This window comes from Phacochoerus africanus, chromosome 4, assembly GCF_016906955.1.
Source record: "Phacochoerus africanus isolate WHEZ1 chromosome 4, ROS_Pafr_v1, whole genome shotgun sequence".
Taxonomy (NCBI): domain Eukaryota; kingdom Metazoa; phylum Chordata; class Mammalia; order Artiodactyla; family Suidae; genus Phacochoerus; species Phacochoerus africanus.
The window spans coordinates 4,801,336-4,814,579 of record NC_062547.1 but is presented as its reverse complement, the minus strand read 5'-3'; the positions used below and the strand labels follow the sequence as shown (position 1 = coordinate 4,814,579).

The window sequence follows — 13,244 nt, the reverse complement described above, 5'->3', positions numbered from 1 at the left end:
TGAAACTGGTCTGGGGGGCCACTGCGCACAGGGGTCAGCGATTCAGACCTGGGGTCGGGGTTTCGTTCCAACGCGCACCCTGCACAGAGCACTCACGGTGCCCTCCCTCCCTCCCTCTCTGGCTACTGTGGGATCCGGATCATTCTGCTCAAAACCCATCTTTTGGACTCAGTTCAAATCTACGCCCTCGTCCTCTTCCCTGAAGTAGCCAGTTAGAGCTTAAAGGTCTCCACCTGCTGGGGTGGAGGAACGGGGAGGGGTCCTGCCCCCCGAGCTCCTACAGCTGGAGCTGCTGACGAGTCAGAGGGGCAGCGGGGACGGTCTGGCGACGCTTTCAAGTGATTCTCGTTCACCCCTTGTTGGGGGGGGGGCTGTGGGGAACGGGATCTCAGAGAAGCACTGTTCAAAGCAAAACAGGGCACTTGAAACCCACTCCTGGGACCAAAAGCAGACTGGGAGGCTCAAGAGGACAGACGCATTAGGCAGCAAGGGACAAGATTCTAAAGCCCATGAGGAGAAAACAGAAAAGAAAAACGAAAAGCCACTTCCAAAGGATATGGGGCCACATTAAAAAAAGTTCAGGCACTGCTACATCTGGGGGGAGAAAGGGTGTGCCGGTAACCAGCCACCGTGCTGTGTAATCCCCGCTGCTACCAGCTGACCGGCACCACCGTGTGGGGCTCGACCGCTACCCCCTAGCTCACGGTTTTGTACCCACAATGCCAGGGACCAAGCCCCCTCTCTCTGCCGTGCGAGGGCACACGGGACGGTGGCACCTGCAGGAACGGCCCCTCTTGGGGCCGTCCCCGAACCCCGGGCATGTGGGCACCTGACCCTGGACCTCCAGCCTCCAGAGCTGTGAGGAAGAAGCGTCTGCTGTCTGCACCCCGCCCCGGGGAGATTCTTCTGGCAGCCTGAACAGACTAAGACAGTGACCATCCAGGCACAGCCTCGATCTATCGCGCTGACGGGTTTTAGAGGAGGATGTGCCATCAGATGGGCTTTATGTCTTAAACCCTTAGAGAATGCCAGCAAACCCCTAACAGCTCTCCTGAGCTGGCGAGATGTTTCCACCCTCTCACCTGACCTCACAGCAAACCTGTGCTGGAGGCAGGGTCAGGGCTGGCCCCATTTACCTCAGGTCCAGCCTCAGAGACACCCCGGGGAGTGAACCCGAAGCTCTGCAGAGTGTCTCTCAAACTCTGTTGCCGCCTGCACGAGCGAGCGGAGGCTGGCACCGTGGACAAGAGGGCGCTGGGCTCGGGCCCACACCAGGGCCCTTGGCAGCCCTTGCACTGGATAGAGCCTCCCTCCTCAAATTTCCAGGCCACCCCTGACCGTGCCCAAAGAGCAAGTTCAGGATTCCCTCTGTCCCAGGTGGCCAGGATTTTGCTGGAATTTAAATTTGGTTTTTTGACCCTTTTTGGGGCAGCACCCACAGCGTGTGGACATTCCCAGGTCAGGGATCGAACCTGCGCCACAGCAGCAATCCAAGCTGCTGCAGTGGACAACACTGGACCCTTAACCCACTGTGCCACAAGAGAACTCCTGGTTTTTCAACTTATTTCCACGCAGTGACTGAGGTGAAGGGCTCGGGGCTGGCGCTATGTAAGACACACGCGTGTACCGGATCCCCAACAGCCCCCTAAGTTGGGAGTGTCTGTTTTACACGCAGCCCCAAAGCCCTCTGTGTGACTTCAGGGTCCACTCAGTGCTGGGCGCTGATTGCCCCCGTGGCACTGTCACGGGCACTGGGACGGAACCCGCGCTGTCCCCAACCCCAGGCGCTGGGTCAGCCCGCCGCCAGGAGGGCGGCGAGAGGGGCAGAGACTTGACTTCGTCCTGCCCTGCAGCAGTGCTCTGAGCACGATGAGCAAGAAGCACCTGTGCTCCTTGGGGATGTGACAGTTCGGGGGGGCTGGTGAGCAGAGTGAAGAATTCGGAGAGGAAGAAAATGAAAGAGAATGCCAAGTGACACGCGAGAGAGACGGGGAGGTCACGAAGGACAGCAGGGGCCGGAGGTCTCTCCGCCAAGGAAAGCGAGCCTGGGGCAGGAGGCAGGGGCCCGGGCCTGGCCATCCAGCCTCAGCCCGCCCCACTTTCTCAGGGGAGAAGAGCAACCTCAACCCGAAGCTGTTCCGTCGGCTTCAGAAGCATCCACGCATAACCCATGTCCCAGACAGTCACCAGATGTGTGCTCTGGGCCCAGCAGCGTGTGAGCCACAGGGAAATGGTAAGACACACCCAGCCGCTGCCTGCGTGGCACCCACGTTCCAGGGAGAGAAGCAGCCGGAACAGAACAGGGCTGTGGGCAGGTGGGGGCACCTGCGGGGGTGGGGGGGGGCAAAGGGCTCCATGACTGGGCGGCCACCTGCAAGCAGAAACACGGGCCCTGAGGGGTGCAGAGCAAGGCCTAGGGGCGCCTATGTGCAGAGCAGAGCAGTCAAGGAAGAGGACCAACTAGCCTGGACAGGCCAGTGGGGCTGCTGGGGGCCTGGGCTTCCCAGGAGGTCTGAGCTAGACACCAAGTCCTCAGTGCACGGCCCGTGTTAAAGCCAACGAACTGGCCAAAGGGGAGGAAGCAGCGTGGAGCCCGAGAGGTCCCAGCACTTATAGCCTGCGGCGAGAAACACACGTCCTGGGCACCCCCCCACACACACCCCCCACACCCCCAAAACCTAACATGCTCACAACTGTGCAAGGTGGTCTAATGTTTTCTACTCTATTTCATTTTAAAAAGCAACGAACAGCTGAGGTCTGATGCTCCAGCGCAGGTTTACACTCACCCACGAGCACCTAACGCCCAGGGGGCAGCAGGAGGGGCAGGGGAGGGGAGGACACCTGCCCTCAGGACAGGAGAGCGTGTCCTGTGTCGGGGCTGCGGAGACGACGAACAGGGGTCGGAGGAAAGTGGCCGCTGGATTTAGCAACACAGAAGTCAGGGGTGACAAAAGCAAGGATGGCTGAGGGAGCAGTGGGGACAGGTGTCAGACTGGGGCCAGTGCAGAGCGAGCAGAAGAGGGGGAGGGGACTGGGAGCGGGAGGTGTGTGAAGGCGTTAGACTGACTTTTCACTTCATCTGTGTGGTTTTTGGTTTTTTTGCTTTTTAGGGCCACACCCGCAGCACATGGAGGTTCCCAGGCTAGGGGTTGAATCGGAGCTACAGCTGCCGGCCTACACCACAGCCACAGCCACAGAGGGGAACTGGTTTGGCAGCAGGACCGAGGAAGGAGCAGGAAGACCCCAAACCCGCCAGTGGCCCTGAAGCACCGGGGTGATGGAGAGAACCTCCCCCAGGGGGGCTGTGGGGAGGGGGCCCTGGGACACAGGCCTCCAGAGGGGACAGAGACCAGCCACTCAAAGAGGCTCAGAGAAGACACCCCCCTTCCCCGCTCTGACCTAAAAGGCTCCCAAACAAGACGACAGCGCCTACGACTGCTGGACCCCAGCCGGCGGCGACCCACACGTCACCCGAGGCGAGGGCATCTTGGACCCACGAGAGGAAGCGACGTGGAGTGTGTGTCCCAGCACCAAGGGGCAGGCCATCCCAGAGCAGGAGCCACCTGCAGTGACCCTACCCCGCACCCACTTTACTCCAGGCATCAGAGCCGCAGGGGAACAGCAGGAGGCAGCCAGGTCTCCGCCTGAGTTAAGACTCTCCCATGACCAGCAGACTCTGAGCACGTAATGCTGAAAACTGACAGCCATGGAGAGGGCAGAGAAGAGGAGAGGGTGCCGGGGGCAGGGAGCTGACGAGCAAAGCCAGCTCAGAGGGCAGGACGGGACTCCCTGCAGAAGGAACCTCCCAGCTGAGACGGCAGTTCTAAGTAGGAGTGGGGGGTGGGAACTGGGTGAAGAAGGCAGCACTCCAGCCAGAAGCAGCAGCAGCATGTGCAAAGGCCCTGGGGCAGGAACGGAACCCCACAGTTTAGGGCAGCATGGCTGGAGTGCAAAGAACGGGAGGATGGTGGGGGATGAGGCTGGGGCCTCCGCAGGGTCAGGCCCTGGGGATCCAGCAGGACAGAGCCCACCTAACTTGGGCCCAGGCAGAGGGACCACCACCAAAGGACTGGGGGCTGGCATGGCCAGGGGAGCATGGCTCTGGCAACAATGAAGGGAGTGGTTTGTGGGGAACAAGAGTGGACGTGGGAGCCTGGAGAGGAGCCAGTGGCAGCTCAGACCAGTCCAGGTGGAGAGAAAGCAGACGATCCAAGGCAGGGTTCAGAGGAAACCACCCCAGACTTGTGGTGTGGGCGTGGGGGTGTCAGAGACAACCCCTGGCTTCCCGGTTAGGAAAGGAGGACAGAGTTAGACCTTGCTGGTGGGAGGTGTGGGGGTTGAGTCCTGGACCTGGTGAGACCCCCCAGGAGACGGGCGGCAGCTGGCCTTTCTCCCAAGCAGGAGTGTGGGCCGGAGGAACAACCGCGAGCGCTTGGCCTCCAGCAGAAACACTAGGACAAGGTCTGGTCCAGGTGGGGGGTGGAGGGTGGGGATAAAGCCTGGGGCCAAATCGTGGGGACACTGAGTACTGAGGCCATTCGGAGAATGAGCCTAGAAAGAAGACCAGGGGGGAGCTCCCGCTGCGGTCCCGGCAGACTCGATCCCTGTCCTGGGGAACGTCGCATGCCATGGATTTGGCATCCCAGCAGCTTCAACCGCCAGGATGTCCGAGGGTCTGCACACGAACCGCCTGGGGGGCTGAAGACGGCTGGTCAGCCACTTCCCACCAAGGGCTCCGTCAGGGCCACGCAGACAGCAAATTCCGGGTGCTCCAGAGCACGGGCTCCAGGGCAGGGCCAGGGCGCGACACTCACGACGTGAGGAGAAACGCCAGCATGCTCTTTTTAACCTCACCTCTTTCGAACATCCGCTGCGTGCCCGCTGCAGTCATGATTACACAGTTAGTAGAACCACTCCACTTAGGTGTGTGCCTCTGTTTATATGTGTGTGCACGACACCCCTCCCCGCTCAGATGTGAGCCTGCGTCTGAAGAGGCCTCGGCTGCCTGGCGTGTGGCGGCCACCGCTCCAGACTCCCCACCACTGAGCCTCCACGAGGGGACAGGTGGTCAGCAGGCGCTCTGGCCCCCGAGCGCTCCCGACGCCGTGCATTTCAGAGCGGGGCTACTGAAACCCCAATCTCACGGTTCAGGAAGAAGCCCTTGGGACGTGGGTACCTTGCAGAGGAAAAATCACTCCCGCCAGCCCCGGGGAAGGGCGGCCAAGGGGACACGTGGGCAGTGACGGTCACGGCGCAGCAGGAAGGCCAGGTCACTGCGACATGAGACTATCGTGCACAAAGGTCACTGCAAGCCACTGTCTCTTGGCAACCCAAACACTGTTTAGACTGCCCTAGAGGCACCAGACGTCCACTCCCTGCACTCCCGGGAGGACAGGGAGCCCCGTCGCTTGCTGGGTCTCACTGAGGCGGCTCCCAACAGCCCAAGAGCCCGTCCCCCGGGCCAGACGCATCAGGCTCTACGGGGGCAGGAAGGGGCGCCGGGGGCGGGGTCGGCCAACACCAGCTTCAACCTCAGAGGGATGCAGGATGGACTGAATTACTTACTTGAAATTCATTTTCTTTCTGAGCTTGTTCGGATCCCTCCTTATTACAGGACCTCTACGGATGAGAAAAAGCAAACACTTCCGGTGAGATGGGGAACTCTGAGCAGACACCACCTCTGCAACCACCTCAACAGTCAGGGCTCACGAAGCACCACAGGGCTTTAACGAGGGTTCTCAGCCCACTGACGCCAGCGGTACGATCTAACGGCACCCCCAGTGTCCAGCACTAGCACCAACACCCGAGGAAGCGCTGCGTTTCTTTACAAGAAAGGGGCTGTGCAGCCGTGTGTCTCGCCACCATCCCGAGGACCGTTTCACAATTTCATTGTTGGAGGAAAGTCGATGCAGAGCGCTCTTCTCAGGACGCCAGGCCAGGCCAATCGAGCCAGGCGGGGCCCTCGGGGCCACCGCAGCCCCAGGCAGGCTCTCCTCCCGCAGGGCAGGGCGCGCACACAGGCTGTGGGCAGCACCGGGTGGGAGCGGGGACGCCCCCTGGGCGGGCAGGGACCCTGGCTCAGGGTCTGCAGGGCCGAGCCTGCACCTCGCCGCACTCACGGCCGGACCCGCTCGTCAGGCTGCCCCCAGCTCCCTGTGGGTTCTTCCTCCACCAAGAAGAGGACCGAGCAAGTGTAATAATGGCCTCGACCAATTTCACGTGTTAACGTGTTAAGAGATGCGTCTACACCACTTTCCTCAATGAAATTGCACGTCACTGGTAACCAGGACTCTGCCACTAACACGCCTGGACCATGAAGCACCCTAAGCCGCTCTGGCTACGTCCTTTCTTCATGCCGAGCTTATCTTTTAAAAGCAACCCCCCACCCCAAGTGCTTTAAAAACTGTCATGGTATCTCTAATCAGGGGAGAGTGAAAAGCAAGTCAAATTTTACATGTCACGTCAAAATTTTATTCTCAAATATCACCCCTAGAAAAATTAAACTACATCTGCTTAGGTCAGACACAGAAGTCCATAAAGGAAGCTCTTTAAAAATTTTAAGGCAAAAATTCTTTAACATCCCACGAAAACGTACCTTTCCATATTCCACAGCTTTATCAAAAACAGCCTGTCCCAAGGGTAGAAAAAAGCGTGGACAGGGGGAAAATGCCACGTTAAGCAACACCAGCTACTCTAGCACCAATCAAAAAGCTCGCATCCAGGACACGGAACTACCCTTCCACAGACATTCTGACGCATGTTCTGTGAAAACAGTACATGTTCTGGGTGACTCCATGGGAAAGTAAACAAAATAAATATGCATGTTTACATGAAGCGTCTGCAAAAAGACTTGCACTTGTACACAAGCTATTCAATGATATCTTTAACGCACAGTTAAGTACACTTTGTACAAAGTACAGCGAGTACAAATGGGGGCTACCCGACCTTTGCATTTGTGTAACCTGCATTTCTCTGATGGAAGATGTTACAGGTTAAATCCCGATACAATGAGAGCAACAAAAATGAAAATACCACAGAAACACTTTGAGACTTTTGCTGATGGCCTGAGAGCCACCGCGATAACCCCAGGGAGGAGGAACTAGGCGCCGTGAGAGCTTTCCTCCTTGCTTGACTCCCAGCTACGCTCCTGAAGGCACCCTGACTTTAGGCCTTTAGTTGGAGCCTCTCCTCGGTGGCCTACAAGCTCCTGATGAAACTTTTCATTTATTTTTTATGTATTTATTTATTTATTGTTGGTCTTCCCCCAAAGCGATGAGCTCACTCTACTTTTCAGACGGCACGACTAAATTATACACTCCCGCACCGTGGAGCTCAGGGCAGGCTGGCTCAAGGAGCAACAGGGCGGTGGAGACCAGCTACGGACGAACTCACCTCCGTGTTCCCAGGAGAGAAGAGCTGGCTACCATGTTGATTAGGAGGCCAAAAGGGGCTGAAATGCCCCCACATAGTTAAGTCTTTGTGCTTTTTCTCCCCAAAGAGAGTTAAGAACCAAAAAAGTCCTATAATTTGATATATTATGTAGTGATACTTTGTAGGAAAAGACAAAGAAGGAATTTGGATGTCTCATTGCAACTTCTTGTAACGGGATTTGACCTGCACAAAATCCTAAATGACAATGGTTATTCCTATGCTGTTATTGCTTGAACTGTATCTTCTTAGGCAGATACAGCTGATGGGCTATTCAGCCAGCAGAAGTCCCTCTCCCTTGTCTAACGGTGCTCTCGAAAGCAAGTCACCTCATCCAAGTCACGCTGGCTTCGGTCCCAAGGCCGTTCCTTCGGAACGTATCAGCACCATCGGGTGGAGATACATTTTACAAAAAATGTCCAAGTGGAAATAAGTTTTATAAAGAATTTCCCCACCCCTGCCCACTCCATCCCAGCCCCAGGGGCTTCGCTACTTATCCCGCAAGAGCACCGTCGTGAGGGCAAGGCGGACTTCTGCCACGGCGGCCCCGGTTCTGTTTCCTCAGTACAGAATGTTCAAGCTCCCTCAACCCCGTGGGTAAGAGCAGTAAGACCGGGAGATCTCAAACCAAGCCGACTGAACATTCAGGAAAAGGTGAGAGGCGGGGTTTCCTGCAGAGGTTAAGTCAACAAGAAACTCACACGGCCAAAAAAGAGGTCAGAGGACTTTTCTGTCCAGGAGGAAAGGAAGCAAAATATAACTTGGAACCTGTGGGATTTCATTTCAGAGACAAATTTACTTGAAGCCAATATTAAAATGGACTGTACAAATACTTAACATGACTTCGAAACCACCAACTTGTAGAGTAATAAAAACTAGCTTTCAATAAGTTAAAAAAAAATCAAGCTTTTTAAAAACATTTATTAGGAATTTCAACACTAACCCAGTTACTTAATTTTAAATAATTATTATTTTTCTTTTTTACGGCCATACGTGTGGCATATGGAAGTTCCCGGGCTAGGGGTCGAATTGGAGCCTCAGCTGCAGGCCTGCACCACAGCCACACAGGAGCCAGAGAGGAGCTAGGTCTGCGACCTATGCCCACTTCTTGTGGCAACACAGGATCCTTAACCCACTGAGTGAGGCCAGAGATCAAACCCACATCCTCATGGAGACTACGACAGGTTCTTAATCCACTGAGCCACAGTGGGAACTCCTAATGATTCAATTTTGTTATGTGAACATTACTGCGGTCATGCGTTTTGTTAATCACCTTACACAGGAACGAACTGAAATCTTTACGGAAGAAATCCTAGGATGTCTGGAACCTGCCGCAGAAGCAGCCTGGAGAAGGAAGGAGGGTCAGCATGAAAAAGACGGCCTCTGGGCGCCCCGGGTTCATTATGCTCCTGTGCTCCACTTCTCTGTGCATGGTAAAACTTTTTTGGTTTTTTTTTGGTTTTTTAATTGTTTTTTACTTTTTGGCTCTTCAGGGCCACACCTGCGGCACATGGAGGTTCCCGGGCTAGGGGTCACAGCAGACCTGCAGCTGCCGGCCTACACCAGAGCCACAGCCACGCGGGATCTGAGCCGTGTCTGCGACCTATACCACAGTTCACGGAAACGCAGGATCCTTAAGCCACTGAGCGAGGCCAGGGATCGAACCTACATCCTCACGGATGCTAGTCAGATTCGTGCCCACTGAGCCACGACGGGAACTCCAAAACTTTTCAAAAATAGAACACTTAAACTTCAAGACCTAAGAAGTCAGAATGCATGATATGCTTAAGAAGACATCCAGCTCTATGAATATACTAAAAATCATTGAATTGTACAGTTAAATAAATAAGTGAATGGTACAATACAACGATGCAACAAAAATAAAGAACAAAAAAAGACACCCATTGATTAAAAAAAATACTGCCACTGGCTCCTTCCCATTTTCCTTGCTCTGTTCTTCCTATTTTGGGCCTGGTTTTCAAGAGAATCTTAGGTGTTTATTATAATCCATGTCTTCATTGATGGTGAGGCAGGAAACAGGCTGAAGTGGTAGTGGGATATTCAGCTACTGTCTCCTTTAAAGGCTCAATATAAAATGAAAGAGTAAATCAGTTGCAGCCTTGTAAAAGTACTTTGGGAGTTCCCGCTGTAGCGTGACGCGATCAGCGGCGTCCCTGGAGCACGGAGATGCAGTTCGGTCCCCGGCCTGACACAGTGGGTGAAGGGTCTGGCGTTTGCCGAAGCTGCAGCATAGGTCCCAACTGCTGCTCGAGTCTGAGCCCTGGCCCAGGAACTCTGTCTGCCGAGGCCAAAAGAAGAAAACGAAAGTGCTTTGGGATCAATAGATGAGTGATTCAGAAAGAGTAATCTGAATGTTAGCTAGACCCTCCTTCTAGGGCATCTGAGATCCAGCCAAGGAAAAGCATCCATCTCTCCAGGAACCTGAGTCTCCAGCGACTCCAGACTAGCCAGATGAAGGAAGAAGCAGCTAAATATTTCAAGTGACTTTTCAAGTTGAGACCCGTGAACTTCTAAAATGACTAAGTGTCATTTTCTACTGAGGAAACAGAAGAAAGGGGTCTGATTTGTCTGGGACCAAAAAATTTAAGAACATGAAAATCCCCAGAGTCGTCTATGCAGTACGTGACATTCTGAAACCTTCATCACTGTGCCTCTTTAGGCAAAGGCACAAGTTGTAGCTGGTGCGACTTAACAAAAGCATTGCAACTTTCTTTTTAAAAAACATTTCTGGAAACCAAGAACTAAAAGAAAGAAATTAAAGCTGTAGAGAATGCGCCGACTTCAGAGGACTCATACTATACCGTGAATCGTGTCTGTCACCTGGAAACCAGAGTGCTCCAGGCACGATCGCATGGGCAAGCCTGCAGCAGAGAACACATGCACATACAACTAAAGTGGCACATCACCCCAACCCCTCACGCCACCCCACACAGCGACGTTCCCTCCCAAGAGGGCGGGCTGAGGTCACACTGGCGTTCCAGGGACCAGAAATCTGGACTGGCCTCATGCTTGCACATCCCAAACACTTGAGACCAGCGAGGCAAAGACATTTTGCATCTGTCAAAATTAGGCCCAGTAGTCTGTGGTTTGTTTAGTTATCAGGAGAAGGCACCAAAGCAGGTATGGCAGGGCTCTGGCCAGTGATTTGGCAGCTATCTTTGGAGAGTTTTCACTGAAGAAATACTAGGTTTAGGAGACCAAGTGGGAACACACAATACTGGAAACACGTGTCACGTCTGAGAGGGAGGCTGTGACTGCCTTGGAAATGAATGGGATCACGCCGGACTCAAAGTACGAGGGTTTTTTTGTTTTTTTTTTAAGCAGAGTAAACAAAACAACTTAAACTCAGGATGACCCTAATACATTGAGAAAAAAATATTGAACCCACTGTGTCCGATTAGCGGGGACACGAGCTCAGCCTCTGGGGACAGAGCAGGGCTCAGCTCCAGGGGGAAGTGCCGTGAGCCGTCAACGTCTCCGTAGCTACCTGGGGGCTGCTCCGTGGATTACCGACTGAATTTTCAATGAAACGGGGGTAAGATGACGTTGGGGTCTCTGGATTCCAAAAGACCGTGTCCCAGATTGCACTTCTCTGAGTAACTAGGACACATCTGCGCTGTGCCTTGATGCCTTCAATTCTATGACAGTTAGTACTCTGGCAAGCACTAATATTAGCCTTCGATTACTCCAAGAACAAAAACGAGTTTTTCCCAGACCACACCCGAGAGGTCGTGGGTGTGGTATAGACACGCATGCCTGAGAGGCTGCTGCGCGCGGGGAGGCCACGTCTCTCCATCATGCACAGAAAGGACTGGCTCAGCGCGGTCACTGCGCTGACAGAGGAGGGCCAAGGCATCCTCTGAGACGTCCGCCAGCTGGCACGGGTTACACGGAGGGAACAATACGTACTGACACTTGTGTCTTCCACAATTCATGATAAATAAGCAAACTCGTTATTTGTAATCAGCCAAACTTGCTTCTGGGAAAAGGCTGCTACTGGACACGATGCAGGCTCATGTTCCTTCCCAGTCCCAGAAAGGAAAAAAACCAAGTTACATTTATCGCTGACTTTGTTGTTGCGAGCTCTCTTCTAGCAATTATACCTCTTTCCACACTGGCAAAGGCTAAACCAGGACTTCTCACGGCTTCCGCTGGGCCAGCCTGCCTACTCTAGTTACGGATAACTGCACAGTGGAATTCGGTTTCATCGTCTACACACCCTCCTCACTCGAGTTAAAGGCAGCCTGTGTGAAACAGACACCGAATTATCCTGACATGCAATGTTTCACATCAGACCGATATTTTTATGTTTAATCATTTCCTGAAAATGGTACTATTTTTTCGATTTATGATATTTTTATGTTTAATCATTTCCTGAAAATGGCTGTTTTTTCGAAGCTGTGTTTTATTTTATTCTCAAAAGGACCCATTCTTCCCCTTGTCCAGTGCAGGACTCTTCAGAGGCCCCCTAAAAGTATCACAAATTATCCTCAACAAAACCTCCGGGGCACAGCTGGAAGTCTGCTTACGCCTCTTCTTACATAGAAACTGGGGCCCAAAGAGATGGCTGTTTGTGGGACAGAACTGTGGGCCTTAAACCCAGCCAGAAGGTTCTCCCTCGGCTTCCTGCGACTTAACCCTTAGAGGACTGCCCCCGGGCAGCAGCGTCTCAGGGCTGCTATGGGGATAAAGCAAGTGAGGCATCTCACAACACCAAGGTAAAGAAAAATGGGAACGTCGAGAAGCCTCTGATTATTTTAAACCAAGTTACTTGTAAATGAGTGTAAATCAAATGCTTCTACTTAATATTTGATTCTCACAGAGGTGAAAAACTCAAAAGCTGAAAACAAGGAGGAGAAAGGGAAAGAAGGGACATACTAAACTCAACCCGTCTATCATGCCAGGAAGCCAAAGGGCTAAACATCCGGGGCTATCCCCGAGCCGACCGTTCTGGGCAGTCATCGGGTGAACATGCTTCGGGGGAGGAGCCTATTCTAACCCACCTGGAAGGACGAGACAACGGCAGTTAGACGGCTGATTGAGGAAACACCGGTTATACTTGCACAAAGGCACATGCATGTGGAGGACGCATGTGTGCTTTCCTCCGGGGCAGAGAAAAAATAAGGAAAGCCTAACATCTGAGTTGTATGATGTTTCCATCTTGACCCCATATACTGATTAGAGTAGTGAGAGTTATTTGGGCTCCACAGTGGCCCAGCTTCATCTCTCACTTAGTGCAAATCCTGACAAGTTACTATCAACTCTGGCCATTTTTCTGTCGGGATGGGACCCTAAAGGCCCTTGGAGATGAGAAATATCCATCACAGGCCAGGTTCCTGGCAAAGCGTTGACCAGCAGTATGACTGCACTCAGGTCCCAGCAACGAAAATATATAAGAGCTACTTTAAAATCCGAGCGGAAAATATCTGAAGAGGCACTTAGGTGTGTGGCGAATCCCCGGCAGGGCATCGTGAAAGCTCGGCTTTAAGCCACGGCGCTGCCGCCTGGCCCGCGTCTCCGCCGTTCCTCAGTCTCGGCCTCTTGCTTTCCTTCTCTCTGAAAAGGAAGCCCTTTGCCACAGTTTCTGCATTTGTTCCCGTCCTCGTGCTGCAAAGCGGGCAAGTGGCCAGCACTTTACAAGGACCAGTAACGTGTGAAATGCTAAGTGGCAGCAGGGCCCCTGCTGAACCCTGAAGACCTGGGACCCATACCTCCTCGGGGCTGATGGTTCCTCAGCTTTAGGAAGTTCCAACGTGAACAAAAAAGGGCACCTGAACTAGGGACTCTCTCAACGG

The 13,244-nt window shown here is 53.6% G+C and overlaps 1 protein-coding gene across 3 annotated transcripts in view; it reads right to left on the bottom strand.

Annotated features, from left to right (window-relative positions):
- Positions 1–13,244, bottom strand: part of CHKA (choline kinase alpha) — a 57,728-nt gene that overhangs the window by 18,862 nt on the left and 25,622 nt on the right. For 2 of the 3 annotated variants that reach the window (XM_047775083.1, XM_047775082.1), the window contains exon 3: positions 5,566–5,619. The exons of the other annotated variant lie outside the window; for it this stretch is intronic. In XM_047775083.1, the coding sequence (XP_047631039.1) occupies positions 5,566–5,619 (54 nt within the window). The remainder of the gene's footprint in view (positions 1–5,565; positions 5,620–13,244) is intronic. 3 annotated transcript variants of the gene reach the window in all.